The following is a 21969-nucleotide window of genomic DNA, read 5'->3' on the forward strand; positions in this document are numbered from 1 at the left end:
GTGTGAAACACTTGTTGCATCATTCCCAGGAAGTCTCATGGCTGTACTAGCTCAAAAGGGTGCTTCTACTCAATACTGAGCACAGGGTCTGAATACTTATGACCATGTGATATTTCAGTTTTTCTTTTTTAATAAATTTGCAAAAATTTCTACATTTCTGTTTTTTTCTGTCAAGATGGGGTGCTGAGTGTACATTAATGAGAAATAAAATGAACTTTTTTGATTTTGGCAAATGGCTGCAATGACACAAAGATTGAAAAATTTAAAGGGGTCTGAATACTTTCCGTACCCACTGTATATTGTGGCCATGGGACATGGTTAATATTGAACCCCAGACACAGGGTGAATCTCAATGATTTTGGTGAACTCCTGACTTCTCATCTGACAACACTATTGATGATGACATATGTGCCCTTCTTTGAAATGTATGTTGCTAACATACAAAACCAAATCTGTTTAACATATTATGATGATTTACTAGCAGTCTGTTGTTTTCATAAATAACTAAATGTTTTATTCACTACGTGGTCTAAAGTTAGAATGCTGCATAACCTTACAACGTCTATGGCTAAAATTGGGCTTTAATACCAAAGGTTTGATGGGATATACAGTTGATATAAATGGATCTGACCTTGCGATTCAGAGCAGTCCTTGTTCAGATGCCATTCCACTCCTCCATCTAATAGCTGCTGGCAGTTGAGAGAAGCTGACACCTTGTAGACATGCAGACATTCACCTTTGATCTGTCACAGCAAAGTTTCCAGTCTGGATCTAATTGTCTGTTTCTTTTTGTTTTTGCTTTTAAACTACCATGACAGCAACCATCTGTTTTAACAACTTATATTCTGCTTCTTTTTATTGTTATTCTTCTCTTCTTGTTTTTCCACTCAGAATCAGTTGGCTGGTCTTTTCCCAACTGAACATATCTCATATTGACTTTTTTATCTGATAATTCATAGCTTTAGATTTTTGTAATCTCATTTTGAATGGGTAGCTTGATGCCCGTATCGTGATTCTGATTCTTCAGTTTTAGGTTTCCAGGTCCCACAACCAGACATAAAAAGAAAGACACCCACACTCAGTCACCATGAGCCTGTGACAGACATCACTGATGGGAACAAGCCAAAAGCTAATAGTTATTCTTTTTAAGAGCTGTTGATATATCAGAAGTGATGGTTGCATATGTGTGCCTGCTTGAGTGTGTGCGCGCGTGAGTGCCTGTCCCTGTGCACTGTCACACCTACATCTGTTTGTGTTTATTGGAGCTGACTTGTGAGAAGTTTCTCATCTGAGAGGATTGACTATGCCATTATGGTGGTGATGCTATGTATGGTTGAAGCCCATTAGTGACGCCATGGCCGGTGCAGTGTGGGCGCCTGTCCCAGTGGCGTAGTCTGTCACTGCAAGATGGATTACCCCGCCAACTGCCACTCCACATCTTCCAGCCCCACCACACACTACGTTTCATTTTTGTGGAATAAGGTGAAAAAGACAAATAGTATGCAGTATTTTCTGTTTTTATTCTTTAAAAATCAGTCAGTCAAGTGGAGAATTTTTGTCTCTTGTGGCCAGAAAGCTCTTTCAGATGTATTCCCCATTTGACAGAAGCAAAACAAAACTAAGAAACATCAGCTCCAGGCTTCTTTAGTTCAAAAAAATCAGTGTCAGTATATACTTTCAAAAAGATGATGAAAGGGAAAGCAGAGTTTTAGTGCAGTGAATGTGTTTCTGGACTATTCTGTCTCTTTAAGTTTTATGAGTCTGTCTTTGTGTGTGAGTGTGGCTTAATGTGTGTGTATATGAGCCCATGGGGGTTTATGGTAATGTGTGTATGTGTGCATGTTGAAACATTGGTGCTATGGGACTGAGGAGAGCTAAAACAGACTGCAGGATAAAATTGAATTATTTCTGCAGTTCAGTCATGCATGAATGTTATATATATTGTATATACTCACTGAAAGCTTTTTAGGGATCTTAAACTGAATGGGGTGGTGCTGTTGGAAGCATTCCTTTGAGGTTCTGGTTCATATTGATCTTGCAATTTTTGCAGAGTTGTCAGCTGTACATACATGCTGCAAATTCTTCGGGATCACAATGATACATGGGACCTAAAATACCTTGCTCTCCCTCTCTCTTATACTGTATTTGCACAAATTTATAGATTAAGGTGTCGGGACATTTTTAATAAGCAGACATGTAACGAGGTCATAGGTTATGGAGATGCTCAGCTCCAGGCTCTTATTGGGCACTGATAAGAGATAAGGGCAAATCACTTAACAGGGCTAAGTCATGAGGTCATTTGTTAGCTCTATCACATCACACCACACCACATTGTGTCTCTGGGATGGTTGTGTACTAGGGGACATGGTGGAAAGGTGTGGAGTTTGTATTTTAACTTGACATCTCTTCCATTAGATTGACAAGTTGTAACAAATGGTCTAATGATTTGGACTAAAGACATCACATTTGTTGCAAGGATTTATTACTTATGTCTCATGAAAAAGTTGAAACATAAAATCTGTTGTCCACCTATTGTATTTCACACATTCAGTAGATCTTCCTTTTGACTATGGGCCATAACTGTGCCTGTTGTTACTGTTTAAATCACTGCTGTCCAATGTTGTACCTCTACAGAAATGTGTAAAAATTCCTCTCCAGCATCTGGTGTGAAATCTTTCCACAGAATATGAATAAAACAAATAAAAGATTTGAGAAGGGAGGCCAGGGACATAATGTATATTTACCTGAGATTATGTGTATTTTCTCTGACATCAAGTAAACATGGACTAAAGATTAACAGATTAGACTGAGATAAGTGACATCTGATCTAGTGTGACAAAAACCACAATTGTCTGCAGCCCAAGCACCACTACACTATGTTTTATTAGCAATCCATATATTAATGAACCAAACTTGAACCAACTTTGTTGAATTTTAACTTGGGCTCAATATGAACTAGTAAATAATTATCACATTTCAGTGACCCATTTCTGACAGCAAGCAGCTGTTTTCAGCAGAGAAAGCAACAACTTGCCAATCACCAATCATAAGATGGAAACAGTGGTATCTAGCAGGTATACATAGTGGGCATTTACTGTTTAGCAGCAGCAATCCAGAGCTGGTGGAGAACAAAGCATAGCTTAAAGAAAAGTTAACAATAGATACCAGTACCCCTGAATACTAATGATAGTGGGTGCTGTATGTGTAAATGGAAAGGGATTCACCACACAGAGAAAACTGTTTCATAAGGCTGGCGGGTATCTGGTATTTTTGAGCTCATGCGTTCAGTAATGCAGCTTAAAAACACAAAACAACAAATGTGATTAGAAGACCTGTATCACCACACTTGTATTTCAGGAAAGCACAGTATCCATAAAGTATTCATTCATATATAGCTGTGATATATCTAGCAAGATGTGCGCTGTATACACTAATATGTTTGTTCTATTTGCATACATAAGGTCTGTAAAAACTGCATTTTTTGTGTGTGTGCATGCAAACATGGTTGTGTGTGCTTTTTCAGATCAGGACGGAGCTGAACCAAGTGCTAATTCAGTATCAGCGTCTAATCTCCTGCGTCTCTCCCACTACACTGGACGACAAGAGTGGCACCAGAGGTCCCAACAGCTGCTAGCAGCCTTCTCTGACCGTCTGACCAGAATTCCCATAGCCCTTCCTGAAATGGTCCGGGCTCTAATGGCCCAACACTACATGCTTAAACAGGTTGTTCTCACATGCACACTTTAACTGATGGGTACTGTACACTTCAAACAAAACAGTCTAAACCAGTGGCCAAATTTGTTTAAGTGCAACTAACCTATCATTCAGTTAATTCAGCCTTTCTGTGGAGAGTCCTAAAAGCTAGCATGATGTCCAGAGTGGATGTTTTTACCCGGCTTTTTTACTAAATTCATTTTCATGCCCACCTACTGAAAAGAAGTGCTTTTACTTCCCGAAACAAATTGTGTGAGAACAATAGAAGAAAGAAACCCAACAATGCACAGCAGCTGAACAAGAGCAACAGTAAGAAGAACACATACATATAAGCACATGTCACATTGGCTGCACTGATACAGTCCTATTATGTACTGAAGTTAAAATTAGTCAAGAAAAGTAGACCCCTGATAAGCTTTTCTGACAAGGTTTCTCAGTATTTATGATTAAGAATGTATATGTGATTTCTTTAATATATGAGCTGTTTGAATGATGACACAAATTAACTTGAACTAAAGTGTCATTTTCAATTTGAATATTGTCTCTGAGCAATCAAAATGAAAGATCTTATATTTACTACACAGGTATGACAGTTGCGAAGCGCCACAGTATTTTTTTACTGCTACTATGAGTTTTATGGTTATTCGTAACATAGCTGACCTACAGTCATCTGTTTTTTTTTTTTGTTACTACTGAGAATGATAATGTGCTACATCACTAACTTGAAAACAGTAAGACTTTGTTTCCCTAATGGTCAGTGATTTTTGACATACTTGTTAAGGATTTTGGTACTGTAACTCAGAGTTGCATTGTTCTATTTTAAAACTTCTTTTTAACTTTTTTTTGGTTGTTTCTATCTCAGTGTTCCAGTATTCTGATGATACACTCCTAATTATGTGGTTTAACAAACAAAGAATGATAGGAATCAAATAGGCATCATTCCTGAAAATACCTTATTAGGACCAAGCATCATTTAAAAGCTTTAAATTATTCAATTGATCACACCATCATTATGATGCAAAATGCCTCAAGTCAATCTCAAGTCATTCAATTTCTGTTAGAAGCTCTAAACACCATCATATACACCTGTTTGCATGAAATTCCGATAGAAAATATGTCTTTTACAAGAAGCTGATATATTGTCGGTCATTTGGGGATGCTGGCTTGTATCTCAGCTCAATACATACTGCATATGCAGATTTTATCCCAGAACACACTGACTCTCAAAATCATTTTTCATCCTCAGTTATATAATCAGATTTGAAATATTAACACCCTCAGCTAGCCTGAAGAAACTGAGACCATAATCACATTCTAGCAAAGCACAGCAATGGTTACCCCAAACGTTCTTGGTCACTCTAAGCAACACATAATTAACATGAAGGCAATCAGAGGAACATAGTTAGCCTTATGATAGTTAGGCTTCTTAATGCTCCCTGTCCTTTACACTTTCCATTTTCCACTTATTTTTTCAGATTGTGATCTGTGGCCAGAAGGATGCCCCTGACACTGCAGGTCTTTTAGCAGCAGTCAACTCCCTCTTCTTACCCCATAAGGTAAGTCTTTAGGTTAAAGAAGACTTAGTTTGGGTTAAAGTGTAATTCACCATCTTGAGAAACTTGTCAGGAAAAACATTTGATCAATCCATTAAGCAACCCTGAAAACCTAAGATCACATAGACATGCGCAGATGACTCCAGCATTAATACTTTCATAGAGGCAATAGATTTGCAGTAACTTTGGAATCATACACTCACAAAAACACACTGATGCAGAGTGGGATTGACCCTGAACAGTGCCTGGGGTGTTGGCTGGTTTTAGTGTGGTTCTTTAAAGGTCAGCCTAAGCACCTCTCCTTTTCTGTCCTCCGTGTATTAATTTCCCAGTTATCTCTTTTCAGGCATTAGTTGACCTGAAAGCGCCTTCCCAGCATTCTTGGTGTGTATTTGTGTGTGCAAATCTTCCTGCCAGCCCTGGTAGAGGATGTTTCGTACGAATTGGACAGCTGTCAGTCTGAGTCAGACTTAAATTTGTTATGGATTGCCAACATTTATGTTTTCTGTGACCTTGTTTCTCCATAGTTTCATCCAAAAACTTTAAGATTTTGTTTAAGCATCACTATTATTTGTCTGGTATTATAAGACATAGTAAAGCTTATAAAAAGCTTATAGTTTCTTAATGAGCTAACTCTGCTTATAAGATTATTTGCTAATTAATTAGACTTTAGCTGTCGATTGATGAACATGGGATTGTAATTTCATCTATGATTCTGTAAATTACATTTATGATTCAAATTACAAACTGTAGAAAGACCAAAAATAGGTTTTTGCATATGCTTTTGATGGAACATCAATAATAATGATAATAAAAATTATTGATAATGAAGCTTTACATACCAGTTACTAACTAAAACAAAACACACATGCACACAGAAATATCCATGGCTTCACCGTTCTGATTGTGTGGCAGCTGACTGAGTTCTGTTTATTTGACCAGTACTTAACCAAAATTAGATCAGTAAATTAAAGCAGTGATTGCCCAGTGACATATCCCATCTCTCCAAACCTCTTTCTCTCACACACACACACACACACACACACACACACACACACACACACACACACACACATACACACACATACACACACTCAACAGGGCCGTGTTGAAATATAGATGAGTTACGCAGTATCAGGCGGTGGCTGCAGTAACATCAGGTCATTCCGGGTCCCTGTTGAGAGACATAGACCAATAGACTAAGCCAATATCAGGACGGCTCTATTATTAAGGCAATGTATGTTTTTTACCATCACAATCAGCCAGGGCCATTCACATACTGGGCCTCATTACAGTAAGGTTGATCACCTGGGATTTTTGGAGTAGTAGTAGTGATCTATAAGTTAAAGAAATATCTGAAGTAGGGGGACGTAGGGATCTTAAGGTTTTCAGCATTTTTGTATTATTGCCTCTAATGGTGCTTTAAATTGGTGTCCCAATCGTCAAATTTGGCTCTTGTGGCATTTGTGAAACCTGCGATAACTTTTGTATAGGCAAGTATTTGCAGGTCAACCCTCCTTCAGTTATGTGAATCTTCCTTTATCTAATTAACATAATCCAAATAGGTTTTTATGCATTAATTCAAACTAATAAGACCTCTGTCTGATGGAGTTATTGGCCTGTGTCTGCTAATGAGTTCAGTAATGGCAAAGCTGAGGACACAGGAGGAATGGCGTTTAAAGGCCTCATACACTGAGGAATGAGATAGAGATTGTATTAAGCAGAGAAACACACTGGTCTTTACTACTGGGACCAATAAGGTGGTGAATGAGAAAGAGATACACTTAAAGTAGGATGGAGCGCCATTGTCGTTCAATATTTCTAACTGGCAAACAGCATTTCTTCATTACTGAAACAGGAAAAAAAGATTATTTTTTGAAACAGGCAGTATAGCATGAAAATGCCTGAAAACAGACTTAATTTCTAGTTGTATCGACACTAAATGTGAAGATGGAACAATGTGCACTTTTCGGTTATATGTTTGTGTTGGAAATAAAAGATATGTCACAACAGATTTGTTTTTCTAATGAGCCTTTATTGAGCCTCAGAGTGAGATAGAGAGAGAGACAGGAAAGTAAAATAAGGCAGACGCTCCAGATGTTGTGAGAACACACAGGATTTAGTAGCAACAGCAGCTATCTTGGCCAGGCTGAGACATGATAGTCCACCACCTCCAAAAACACACACAGTCATTCTTGGTGAAGAGATACCACCAGCTTGCCTGCAGCAGCTGTTAAACACATACACTGCCACATACACACACCTGCAGGTATGCAGACTTTCTAATATGATACATCCACAAGCATATACCCAAACAGCAATAGACCCTACAACCAGACATACTGTAAACACATTCTGGTCCATATGCACACATGCAAATATGTATGCAAATCAAACCACACATGTTAGCATAAACATGTCAAATGTACAGGTCACATGTATATGCTGTGAACACACACACACTTACACAAACACACACACACACACACACACACACACACACGCACACACACACGTACACACACAAGAAGATTGAAAGAGATTATTATAGCCAGTAAAATAAGACTTTTAGATTTTTTAAAAGATGGGCTTTATTCAGTTGAGGGTGTTTCTATATGACGACATAATTAAGCCTAGTGATTGGTATGATAGAAACATAAGAGATCAACTCCCTTCCTCCACATCCCTGATAAATCTTCACAACTATGAAAGGCAAATCCAGTAAATCTATGAACAGTTTAATTTAGAGTCATACTTGCTTTTATTGCCTTGTATGTTTTCACAGACAAAGAATTTGACTCCAGTACAGTGGTTCACAATGTGCTTTGTCACAACAGTATGTACACGAAAAAACAAATGAAGATAGAAAAATAACAAGTATAAGTATAAAAAATAGAAAGACAAGTGATGATGAAGATGAGTATTGTCTGTTTACAAATGTAAATGTACAATTTAAGAGTTATTGCACTGATTTGTAGATATTGTACTGATGCCAATATTGCACTGTTTGGATGTTTACTGATAAGCATAGATTAACTGTTCAAAAGTATGATGGCACAGGAAAAGAAACTGTCCTTGTGTCTGGTTTTGGTGTCCTGTAGAACAGTGTATATACAGTGGGTACGGAAAGTATTCAGACCCCTTTAAATTTTTCACTCTTTGTGTCATTGCAGCCATTTGCCAAAATCAAAAAAGTTCATTTTATTTCTCATTAATGTACACTCAGCACCCCATCTTGACAGAAAAAAACAGAAATGTAGAAATTTTTGCAAATTTATTAAAAAAGAAAAACTGAAATATCACATGGTCATAAGTATTCAGACCCTGTGCTCAGTATTGAATAGAAGCACCCTTTTGAGCTAGTAAAGCCATGAGTCTTCTTGGGAATGATGCCACAAGTTTTTCACACCTGGATTTGGGTATCCTCTGCCATTCTTCCTTGCAGATCCTCTCCAGTTCTGTCAGGTTGGATGGTGAACGTTGGTGGACAGCCATTTTCAGGTCTCTCCAGAGATGCTCAATTGGGTTTAGGTCAGGGCTCTGGCTGGGCCAGTCAAGAACGGTCACAGAGTTGTTCTGAAGCCCCTGCTTTGTTATTTTAACTGTGTGCTTAGGGTCATTGTCCTGTTGAAAGGTGAACCTTCGGCCCAGTCTGAGGTCCTGAGCACTCTGGAAGAGGTTTTCGTCCAGGATATCTCTGTACTTGGCAGCATTCATCTTTCCTTCAATTGCAACCAGTCGTCCTGTCCCTGCAGCTGAAAAACACCCCCACAACATGATGCTCCCACCACCATGTTTCACTGTAGGGATTGTATTGGGCAGGTGATGAGCAGTGCCTGGTTTTCTCCACACATACCGCTTAGAATTAACGCCAAAAAGTTCAATCTTGGTCTCATCAGACCAGAGAATCTTATTTCTCATAGTCTGGGAGTCCTTCATGTGTTTTTTGGCGAACTCTATGCGGGCTTTCATGTGTCTTGCACTGAAGAGAGGCTTCCGTCGGGCCACTCTACCATAAAGCACCGACTGGTGGAGGGCTGCAGTGATAGTTGACTTTGTGGAACTTTCTCCCATCTCCCTACTGCATCTCTGGAGCTCAGCCACAGTGATCTTTGGGTTCTTCTTTACCTCCTCACCAAGGCTCTTCTCCCACGATTGCTCAGTTTGGCTGGACGGCCAGGTCTAGGAAGAGTTCTGGTCATCCCAAACGTTTTCCATTTGAGGATTATGTAGGCCACTGTGCTCTTAGGAACCTTGAGTGCTGCAGAAATTCTTTTGTAACCTTGGCCAGATCTGTGCCTTGCCACAATTCTGTCTCTGAGCTCCTTGGGCAGTTCCTTCGACCTCATGATTCTCATTTGCTCTGACATGCACTGTGAGCTGTAAGGTCTTATATAGACAGGTGTGTGCCTTTCCTAATCAAGTCCAATCAGTTTAATTAAACACAGCTGGACTCCAATGACGGAGCAGAACCATCTCAAGGAGGATCAGAAGAAATGGACAGCATGTGAGTTAAATATGAGTGTCACTGCAAAGGGTCTGAATACTTATGACCATGTGATATTTCAGTTTTTCTTTTTTAATAAATTTGCAAAAATTTCTACATTTCTGTTTTTTTCTGTCAAGATGGGGTGCTGAGTGTACATTAATGAGAAATAAAATGAACTTTTTTGATTTTGGCAAATGGCTGCAATGACACAAAGAGTGAAAAATTTAAAGGGTTCTGAATACTTTCCGTACCCACTGTAGATGATGGAGTCAAGAGGTTAAATTATGTAGGTGGGAAGGATGTTTAACAAGTAACAGCAGAGGCAGAAAGACGAATGAGGGGATTGTTCTTTGTTACATTACGTACATTTGGGCAGAGAACATGTCTAATTTAAATCCAATTACTCCTCGCCTGTTTTCCTTGTTTGAGGCTGGCATGCTCTAATTGTGCTGAATGAGGTGCTCAAGGGCCCAACTCATGCTAATCCAGACACACACACATTCAGAGATCTTTGTTCATTTAATTTATTTACTGTTTTAATTCACCACAAGTCCCTGTGCTTCTCAATTCACCCCGGTAGTCAGAACTTCTGCATCTTTTGCTTGTTTGAATCAATTACAGCCCTAATAGTCAAACTGCAGCTCGACTCTTGATTGTAATTGCTCCAATAAATTGTGTTTCATTTTTTCTATTACACACACATATAGCTTGATTAGATTTGGGTCTTGGTATGTTGACTGTGGGAACACTGAAATTATACAAGGGTAGGACTCGGAACACCACTATTATGAAGGCCTTCCCACACTCTCCGTTTACAGCCCTGTATGTGTGTTTGGGTTTTTGTTTCTTCTGGCACTGGAGTCTTTTCTATACATGAACCTGCTGGCGTATTGTCACCTTGTCATCACATGCTTGAACACCATTGAACCCCTGCTTTTCCTATTTGTCAGTTTTTTGCTAACTTTGGGATTCAGCCTTATTTTTGTCTTAATAACAATAACTGCTAGTTGGCTTCATTAGACTGCATCAGCTTTTTTGAATTTTATCATTTTTGGATTACCACAAGATGACACAAGTGCTACAGTACTGGTGGAACCAAGCATTGAGCTTTAGCCATCACCAGCTTTTTTGACATACTTCTCTGAGCGCTCTACTTATTTTTTCACTGTCCAGGATCACTGTCAGGCTCATAATCTTAGATTTTGAAGGCACACTGTCAGTTCTGAGGAGTACGAAATTGAGATGTGGGTATGCCTTGATCGTTGAGCCTATGTAGCCTATGTAAATACTATGTAGCATCAGATTATCTGAATTTGTACGTTTTTTTTTTTTTTTTTTTTTTTTTTTTTCTTCAGTCGTCTTCTCCCATTCGGGGTCACCACAGTGGATCAATTTGTCCGCATGATCGATTTGGCAGTTTTTTGTTTGAAGCATTCCCTTCCTGATGCAACCTCAGTAGCTGAGGCTAGCGGCCCCTGGCAGTTTATTTTAGTGTTTATTTTAGTGGACTAAAATAAAATGTAAAAATATATCATATAGATATTTTTTTCAACTTTTTTTTTTGCATAAATTTGTTAATCAACTTCAGTCCTGATCAAAATTACTAAATGTAAAAAAAGGATTTTAATCCTTTAAATTTCCAACCAATTTCATAAGTGATGTCATGGATTTGGGGCGAAAAACACACAAAATGACTTATTTTCAATATAAAAAAGTGACCCCCCCCCCACCATTCCCAGCTCTCTTTGGGTGAAAGGCAGGGGTACACCCTGGACAGGTCACCAGTCCATCACAGGGCCACATAGAGACAAACAACCTCACACACTCACACTCACTCCTATGGACAATTTAGAGTCACCAATCAACCTGACATACATGTTTTTGGACTGTGGGAGGAGACCGGAGTACCTGGAGAAAACCCACGCAAGCACGGGGAGAACATGCAAACTCCACACAGAAAGGCCTGGTTGCGATCCGGTTCGCCGGTTCTTGCTGTGAGGCAACAGTGCTAACCACTCATCCACCATGCTGCCCGAGAAGGAAACCATCCAGCATTAAAAATAGGGCGGATTTTTCTGTGTTCTCATCGTTTTTCTGATAAAGCAGAAAGGCTTGGCAGTAGGGTTAACAATGTTTCAATGTATGAATTCATGTCAATCCAGATTATGTGTTTTTTTGTGTTATGTTTTACAAGGAATATAGGTCTTATTGTGATTTCCCATTGTTATTAGCCCAAATGCCTCTTGTCAGTGCTGCTTATTAATCTGTCTCAACCATGCCTTTACAACAAAGAGGTTTTGTGTCTGTGTTACACTATTAGAGTCCCAGAGAATAGTTCACTTTGCAGGCTCTCCCTGGGGTGCATTTATGTAACGACTAAGTGAATGTGACTGTGACAAGTGTTAAGGAGGACTGATGCAGATCTTAGTGAAAAATGCACAAAGAGCAAAAGGAATTATACTGATCTTATAGGATTTAAAAAACAAGATCTAAGCAGGAGCAAACCTGTAGGAGGTTAGTATAGGTAGTCTCCCATTTATTCGTACTTCCATTTCCCCTTTGCATTGCACCTTTTCCTAGATAGGAGGAAGAGTGCAGGACAGAGTGGAATTTAGGAGAGATAGAAGATAGAAGAAGATGGCCTTAAAAAGTAGAAAGGGCCCCTTTTGAAAGCAACCGTGGAAAGAAAGGCATAGGAATCCATAATATGACCTCAGAGACGTGGGAAGAGTTAGCAGGGAGTACAAGCAGAGAGAAGGACGGAATAAGACAGGTGGAGATAAAGAGCCTAGGCATAAGTTGGCTAGGCCTTGTAGCAACCAAGTACAATGAGGGATTAGAGCTCGGCATTTTCACAGTCCTCCTCTGTGACCTTTCTTCCTCCCTCACCTCAATTACCTCTCTTGTTACTCTTCTACTTCTTCCTGCCCTCCATCACAGTCACTCTGTTAGCTCATCAAAGGCTGCATGTGTGTGTAGGTACCATTGTGCGCTAGGAACTGATTCTCCTGTTCTCTGCTAATGGCCTGTTAAGTCCAATAACCAGTCAGAGAGCAGAACCCAGGTTGACTGACAGCTGTGGGAAAGGTCTTGGATAGTTTCTGTTGCAGGAAAGTGCTCTCCAGGCAGACTGTAATGCATTCAGATATCCACTTTACCCTTTTCTCAAATTTCCTTTCCTTTTGCACCATCCTGCTTTAACATTCACTTTGAATAGACATTATTAACCACATATCATAGTAACTTATTCATTTTTTTTTAAATATTACTTTTCCATTTTTACAATTTGCATCTCCTTTGACATGTTGTCCATTTAATAAAAGGGCAGGGAAATTACTGATGTTCAACAGCTTTTAAACATAATGAACACTTCTGAGACAGAAAGGCCATAATTTTTATGTAAACACTTAAAAAGAAGAACAGCTTATACCTGAACAATTTGTGTGGCCAAAAATGTTGGAAACATACTAAACTAAGCCAGAATCTGTTTGGCAGTCAAAGGTAAGGAAGGCAGTGCTGAGCATTTAGTGCACTGACAATGCCAAGACTCATTTTAAGTTTCTGCATTCTGGATGAGTGTCTACTGAAGAACAGTTTCTTAACTACATGAAGACTCTCTATTCATGCCTTTCAGTGCATAATTTATTTTCATGTAATTTATGCTCATATAATAGGGTGTTTGTTCCTACTAACTGTTAGTTAGTCAGTTAATGCTTCAGCATGGAGGCTTAGGTCTAAGCATGTTGCAGGTTACCTGGAGTAAAGCATGAAGAGCTGACAGGAAAAAGCTGGTATGTAATTGGGAACAAGAAGGGGTCGTTAGATGTGCAAAGACAGTCTCTTACACAGTACGGATGGTGGATGAGATGGGAAAGTCGAGAAAGGAAGAAACAAGTTGGAAAGAAGTGTAGGACAGTGTTCAGGCTGGCAGGGTCAGATTCATGCTAGGTGCAACCTATGATGTGCTACCGTCTCTGCAAAATGTGAATAGATAGGTAGGTGAGGACTTGTCATGTCCTATGTTCAAGTGAAGCTTCACTTCAGCACATCCTCTGAGAATGTACAACATGCCTGCCTCAACAGTGATACACCTGGAGACATAACCAAGTGTTGAAGTGCCAAATTTCCCTTGGTGGACACTAGAAATGGCATTTGTGAGGAAAAATCTTAGATATAGATATAGAACCTAGCTAGATATAGAATTTAGATATAGAACCAGCTACAGAGGCAGTGGCTGCAAAGTTAATGACCACCCAGTGGAAACTGGTTGTTATGGGTTTGTTGGCAAGTCACCTTTTTCTGTCAAGATAGGTATAGAAAGACTTGGCTTACAGCAGGCATTTAAAAACATGGGTGACAGTGCAGCAAAATCAAGTGAATGGCTCTAGAGGAGATGCAAAATGTGTGAATGAGTCAGGATAGATAAGTGTAGAACTAGTAGAGTGGATTGAGTTGTAAACTGGGACACATGTTTCATTGTGTTTGTTATCACATGTTTGGAGGTAGCAGAGTTTGGATGTAGTCCTGTGATAGCATTAGCAAAGTAGCATGAGGTTGCAGAAGCAAGTTACTGTAACTGATTTGACAGGGTGTTTATCAATACTGCATTTTGGTTGTATACAAAAACAGCCACTGAATGGGTTATTTGAAGTAAGCCTGGTCTGGACTAATTGATCGGTTGTTAACAGTGTCCACATCAGTCACACATGTTAAAGCAAAGTAGAAGAAGAAGTAGGTAGTAATGAATTCCATGGTGAAGATTACAATCAGAAATAGCCTAAGATGAAAAGTTGATGTTAGTAAATGCTTTATGTTTTCATAAAACTTGATGGTAACTTCGCTCCACATGGCTAATTAGCAAAGCATTACAATGTCTCAGAGAACAAAATGACATTATCTGACTTCATTGTCCAATGCATGCCAGTACTTAATTAGAATGACATTATAAATCAATTTGGATCAATTTATACCTCTTATTATATAGAATATTTAGTCTGTGATTATATGTTAAGCTTGCAATTTGGTTGACAGCAGAAAGGGGAGAGAGCAGGATACAGAGGGAGAGAAGTGGAGAGAGCAGGATGGAGTCTGCAAAAAGAGCACTGGGCATAAGGTACTGTTAGAAATGTCACATTCTGCTGAGGAGCTAAACGCTCCTAAAAGACTGATCCTAGCCCCTGGTCATTAATACACACATTTTATTCTGAAGGATCACTTTTGGTATGTTTTTCTACTTGTTTATAAAACTTAATATTAGCAGGATAGAGAGGGGAGGGTAGAAAGAAATTTAGAGTCATTTGGTATTCAAAGCACCATGACAACCAGTGTGACTGATCAGTCATAATGTGAACAAATGTCTTTGATGTTTCTCATCTGCACTTTCTTGTTTCTTACTGGCAGTGGTGGAAGTAATCATATATTTATGTGGGGAAAGAATGGCACATGTAACATCTACTGAGTAACAAAAGTAAAACCATTTATGCAACATGGCCTCGTTCAGAGATTTAAATTATGGAGGTGCTAAAGGTATTATCTTATTACTAGCAAGATATTTTCAGGGATTTCCATTTAGTTTTATTGGAGTGCAATTTACAGCTTTAACATTGTTATTGATACATAATGGCAACACATGAATTCTAGCATATCTTTGCAATGCTCCAGTTTTGCATAGACACAGCACTGAAAGCAACTATGTGAGTATGCATGGCTGTTAATATAAACTTCAATCTCAAATCTTAAAATCAAGCAATATTGCTGAATGAAATAGTGATGAGTAAAAGTATAAAGTAGCATAAAATGGAAATACTGTACACTTGTACATCAGATGTTTTTAAATTTAAGTATAGTCTGTATCTAAATGTAATAAATGAAACTAAACTTGGCCAATAGTATCATCTAAGGTGACACTAATGTTGGGTGTTGTGACCTCTGAAGGAATCCACATAGCAGTTAGTTGTGAAGAAGCTTTGCGCAAAATGTTCAGCTAAACTCCAGTAAACTGATTTGGGTTTAAATTTCTCCAAGACTTAACTTCTTTGTGTTCATGAGGGACACGTGCAGCTTATTTTTTCTCTCCCAGGAAGCTTTCTTGGAGCATCCCAAAACTCACGACAGTGATGTTTGCCACTTCTTTTTCCTCAGAGCTTCAGGACTTAAAAGTCTTTCAGGTTTTACAAACTGGTGTTTATTCGGTTCTGAATGGATCTAAGAGAACCACAGCAAGAACAAACGCAGTGCTTAATTTTTCTAAAGACCTGTGTCAAGCCAAATGTGCAGTACTGTGTTTCGTATTTCCTACCCCAGTGGTTTCATGTAACTTGCGGTATCATTGACTTTTTTTTTAATACTGACAACCACAAAACTAGCAAGACTCAGGTCTTAAAGGAATAGGTCAATAAACTACATTGTGTTTGGTTTTGTCTTGTAGAGCTATAACAAAGCCGTCGGTTTACCATTATAGCACTAGCTATGAAGCAAGAGACCACTTTGTGACCATAGTGCATTAATGCATGAATAGCATTGTACCACACATGGTACAAGATTCCATTCAATAGCTTCAAACATTTTAAATGATTGTTTGAGAAATGTGTGTCACACTTTCTGTAATTCAGGCTTCAATAGCACCAGTTCGAGAAACTGTGATGTGTTGTAATATTGATTTGTAAAATGTTTACAGATCTAAAAACATGAGTGAGAAATGATTCTTAATTTTATGTGTAATTTTAGATGTTTTTTTTTTTTTTTTTCTACTGGGTTTAGTACTGGGAGGTAAATGATGCAGAGTGTCCCATAGCTCAAACTCCAGGATATTACAGCTGAACAGTAACCAGGGCTCAGTCATTGGCATGGTGGTTGGGGCAATGATGTCCTGAAGTATTCCGGTCATGAATCAAAAGATATATTAACAAAAATACCTAAAGACAAAATCTTTTATTGTTATATTTAAGCACCAGTGTAGTATCTGAAGACATGACACTCACATATTTCCCTTTCATCATATTTCTGGACACTTGAGTTTGTTCTCGTAACATTCATGTCAGATTTAATGTCCTTAACATTTTTAAATGGATATGACTGTTACGACTTCACCAAATTCCCTTTCATCTGAAATGCATCATAAGCTGATGAAGTATGTCATAGGTGTCAGGGTCTGACTGAAGAGAGAGGCAGTAAATTGTGCTCAGACACCAAGGCGTCCTCACATCTCTCTGCAGACAACAGTGATTTAGTGGAGAGGGTCCTGTAGAGACTGTCAGCAGCTGAAAACCGATGCCCAGAGTGACAAAGGACAGAGCATACCGCCAGAACAGGTTCACCTACTAATTTTAACTCTGACTAGAAAACACACAAGTGAGCATGTGTATTTTGTAGCTTTTGTTAGGTGAACATGGTTTTCAGGTTGAAATTGTTTATATATATATATATATATATATATAATATATATCAAAGCAGCAACTAGGGATTATTTTTATTATTGGATGATCTCCTAAATATTTTCTCAATAAATTGATTAGTCATTTAGTCTATAACTATAACTAACTATATCAGAAGTTTTGTTTTGTCCAATCAATAATCCAAAACACAAAGCAAAGAGATATTGAGCGTAGTTTTTGGTTTATATTGTACCTTGACCATCATGACCTTTATTTATAAGACCCAGAACAAACTAATAATACATAATGCCTGGTCAGATGTGTGTGCAGTGTGGCAATTATCTGATTTCTGATAAAATCTAGATGTTCCTTAAATCTGTACATTTTCATCCTTCCGTGTTCCTCTTAAATTGGTCTCAATGGCTTACTGATGATGTTTGCAGCAAATGTGGCCCTGATGCAATACTCTTCTGACCATTTAACTGTATATATATGTGTGTGTGTGTGTGTGAGAGAGAGAGAGGGTGAGAGAAAAAGAGAGAGAGAGAAACAAAACCATAATTGAGAGCAATGCAGGAAGTGCTGCACATGGAACAATTCACAGTGCCTTCATCACTCTTCTTCAGGTATGTCAGTGGCTCTCACTAGCGTGTGTTTGGTGTATTCACGGTCTTTCTGTGGTTAAAGGTCTCTGGCTAAGGTTGGACTGTTAAGTTAGGGAGCAAGGTGAAGGAAAACAAATTGGTTTGTGGAGATGTGTGTGTGTGTGTGTGCGCGCGTGTGTGTGTGTTTTGCTGTACACTGTGTTCTTTCAAAGTGTCTAGGCTCGGCTGGCTTGGCAGAGTGAGAGAGGAAGAGTGGGAGGGAGCTGTCAGTGTAGGGACATTTAACGGGTGGGAATTGTGTGTGTCTATGTGTGTTTGTTTTAGGGCTGCCCAGTGTATGAAGGGATTAACCTTGTGGGAGTTAGAGACTTATGTGTAGCCAACTGTCTACTTCTTCACCCACATACACGCATATTTTGCATTACACAGAATGCAAGACTGCACATTTTGTATTCACTTCATCATATTCACAGCATTTTAACACATGCACACACACACACACACACACACACACACACACACACACACACACACACACAAATATACAGTACTTGTCCAGTCCAGTCCACAGGGCTGGGTGCTGATAGTGTTGTTGTGACAGACACACTACAGTGTGACCTTTAAGTTGAGGGCGGGAGTCTGGATGTGGAGTGGGCCCAGGAAGAGACTGCATGAAGCTGACAAGCAAGAGGAAATATCTAGACAGTAGAGGAAAAGGTTTGGCTTAGCAGGGACATCCTCCTTGTGTTTCTATGGCAACGGTCACACCATCATGACCATGTTACATCACACTCCCTATCAGTCTTCCCCTGTGTTTGTGTGTGTGTGTATGTGTGTGTGTGTGTGTGTGTGTGTGTCTCTTAAACCTTAAAAAACTGTTTACAGGCACCCCCATACAGCACTGTGTGAGACCAAAGTTTGTTTTCTTTTAGTAATAAAGTCATTTATGCTCTGAGCTGTGTCACATAGTTTTGCTAGCATCACTGTAGAGAATAAGACATGATAGAAACAGCATCACTTCATCATTCTCTAAGGAGAAATTTTATTTATCAGGGATCACATTTAGTAATAGAATGAGAAATACCTTACCACTGCCAAGACCATCTTCACTGGAAAGAGACGGGCATTGAAAGGTTTTTGGCGTTAGAAGTGCAGATTACTTGCAGGCTACTGGCACAAGTGAGTGTCTAAATGGCTGAGTGGGTGCATTGAGACGGCCGTTGAATGCAGAAATGATGCTCATTGAGACAGGATGGAGAGGATGAAAACATTGGTGGCATGTGTGGAATGCTGGCTGATATGTGGCCTGGTATGAATTGGTTTGGTGTGGTTTTACTGGATGGACCATCTAAACATCAACGTATCACATGAGCCCACAAAAATATTGATTAGTCACTCTGAAATTGAAATGGGGAATAACTTCATTGCACTCACTCATTGACCTTATTTTAAGAAATAAACATTTACTCATTTGTTCTTGGTCTTTGACCAAATCACATGGTCAGCCTTGGTAAGTTCAGCTTATTTACATGCCATTAAAAATGCCATTTTCCGGTCAATCAGTGACTGATTCTTAAAAAGTTAAGTTGAGTCTAGTACACTGACATACATGTCAGTCTTCTCTGGCAGGGTTTCACCTGGAAAGAGATATATCACCAGACCCCTCTCCTGATTCTGTCTTCCTCCAATTCCTTCTTTTATCATTTTTGTCTGTGCTCTTTGTATGTTGTCATTTTTTGCTCTGTTGTGAACCAGAGGTGACAAAGAGGAAATGATATGTGTTTGACAGGAAGCTGCCCTATGGATAGGCAAGGGGATATCTTTAATTATGCCCTGATCCTGATTTTGCCCAGAACAAACACCAAGACAAACAGATGTAAAGACACTCTCTTTCTGTCAATTTTTCTTGAACCACGTATCCATCCACACACGCCATTGTCTTTTCTGTTGTGAGCATGAGATCACGGCACCCAGACCCATGACAGAATGAGGTTTATTTTGAGTTTTACTCATTGTGTATGTATATGAGAAGTTTTATGGTGTTATGAAAAAAGAATGTGTTCACTGTTAAAATGGGCTTTTCCCTTACTGTGATGCTTCACTTACAAAGATATTTGGAGCTGTGAGTATATTGACGGACCTCTCTTTAGCATTAACATTCGTCCTTGGTGAGTGGACTGTTCCCACACAAAGAAAATCTAAGACTGACAATCCAATCTCTTAACCATTTCCAGGGTAGTCACAGATCAATTTGGCTTATTACCAATAAAGCATAACCGTAATGCCTCTCCATTTTACTTATTGAATTTTTGTACACAAATACAAATCCATTAAAATGACTCAAGCCACACACTAACAGTTGTAGAAAGTAAACTAATAAAAAAAAAGTGGATTTGTCATATTGAGCTTAAAAACTAATGCTGTTTTTCACTTCACCACCAATCAGGTGATACAATTAATTTACTTAGTTTGATTCTTGCATGACAACATGGCTTGTTAACTAAAAACACTGATGGCTAAACACACAAAGAATTCCATATTGTAGATGTAAAAAGAAAGGATGTTAATGTTTGACATATTGGACTGACCCCCTTGTATTTCTGTTTTCCTCCCTCTGTCTTTTGCAGGTTTTGATGCTCGTTGATGGCGAGACAGACAGCTTCCTATGCCAGCGTCTACCTGTCCTCTCCTCCATGTCCCAGCATGGTGGTGTTGCCGCAGCCTATGTCTGCCAATATTTTACCTGCTCTCTTCCTGTCACTGACCCCCAGGAACTACGTAAAATTCTGTTGGACGGGAGCATGGGGACACAGACTGAATGACGAGTGAAGAACTGACATTTAACAAGAGGGTTGTAATCTGCACCCCTCCAACCTGCTACTCTAGCCAAATGTATTCTTGCTCTGTTTGGCCTGTCTGGCTTTGCCGTAAAAGTATGCTAATACTTAAAAAGTTGCTTTGCTACATTTGTAAGGATAATTATTAAGAGGCTACTGCGGCCAGTTTGGTAACTCCAGCCTATCCTTTATTAGCGAGACAAGTGAATTAATACCTTAGAAAAATTCAGATAGCAGCCATGGCAGCTTACTGAAAATACGTAGCACTTGTATAAAATGTCCTAGCTTAACTGTTAGCTGAGGACACACAATCTTAACAGACCATATCCCAACACCAGATGAACTGAATCGACAGTTTTTTGCAGGTGACCTGATCTACCCTGCTGTACTCTCCTATGTCCTATGTTCCTGCGCCCATGTCCAGGTCACGTGAAACTGACAGTGGAGGCCTTCAGGCCTCCGTTGGTGCGTGTGTTTGAAGGTTGGTTTGCAGGTACATACAATTTAAAAGTGCACTGTGTGTGCATTTTGATTCCGTTATTTGTAAGGCCAGAATGAACAATCCGATCTCGAAGAAGCCTTAGTTTACCATCTGCTATCATCCGTGCTTGTCTGTTATCTCCGGTTGAATGTGACAGGATTGTTCTCTACTGCTGCACAGACTCAGGTGCTGTGACTTTTATCTTAAGATTTAGACAACGACAATAAACAGCATGTATACGCACAACCCTGAATAATTATTCGCTTGTGCTATCAGCAGTGTCTATTTCATTTTAGAAATAAATGCTGCTTTTTTGTTCCCAATTCTTATTCTTTCTGCATGTTTTATTATTTTGGTGAGATTTCTCAAATAATGTTGCAGAAGAAGCTGTATCTAAGATATAGTTTTCAGATGTCTTTTAGCTTGGAAACTTCAGAAATCCTTGAATAAATGACAGAATCAGTTGTGCCTTGTTTATAACGAGTTCTTTCTCTCAATCTAAGTTAGGAAAACAGTGAATGGGTCGCAGCATCCTGGCATTCTTTGCTTTTGTACTATAAATTCCCTTCCTACAAAGAGACACTGTTGTGCATTCTTTTCCTTGTTTCTCCCCCCAGCAGGCTGAAGGTAATGTAAACTCTGTGTGACTGTGTTGTAGTGAGAAGGGGCAAATGAGAGAGGGTGTATGAATGTGTGTGTGCATGAGAGGGAGAGACAGATGTACTGTTGATGTTGAGGTGAGGAGATTCATCTCAGTGTCCTGCTCTGGGCTTTGGAAGTGTGGGAGAAGAAAAGACGGGAAGCAAAACCAGCAAATGGGATGTTTCCATCATGACACGATGACAGCATTATATGCCTAACCTCGTCATCCGCCAACATACCTCATACCTTTTGCACTTGTTTACTTTTGCTTATCT

General features: G+C 39.2%; 1 protein-coding gene across 6 annotated transcripts in view; it reads left to right on the forward strand.

Moving 5' to 3' along the window:
- The window catches only part of spata20 (spermatogenesis associated 20), a 42966-nt gene extending 21447 nt beyond the window's left edge, over window positions 1-21519 (forward strand). For all 6 annotated transcript variants that reach the window (XM_026316241.1, XM_026316243.1, XM_026316244.1 and 3 more), the window contains 3 exons: window positions 3524-3723; window positions 5190-5270; window positions 20362-21519. In XM_026316241.1, coding sequence (XP_026172026.1) covers window positions 3524-3723; window positions 5190-5270; window positions 20362-20556 — 476 coding nt within the window. In that variant the 3' untranslated portion in view covers window positions 20557-21519. The remainder of the gene's footprint in view (window positions 1-3523; window positions 3724-5189; window positions 5271-20361) is intronic.
- Window positions 21520-21969: the final 450 nt, after the last annotated feature.

The sequence above is a fragment of the Mastacembelus armatus genome, chromosome 19 (genome assembly GCF_900324485.2).
Source record: "Mastacembelus armatus chromosome 19, fMasArm1.2, whole genome shotgun sequence".
NCBI lineage: Eukaryota > Metazoa > Chordata > Actinopteri > Synbranchiformes > Mastacembelidae > Mastacembelus > Mastacembelus armatus.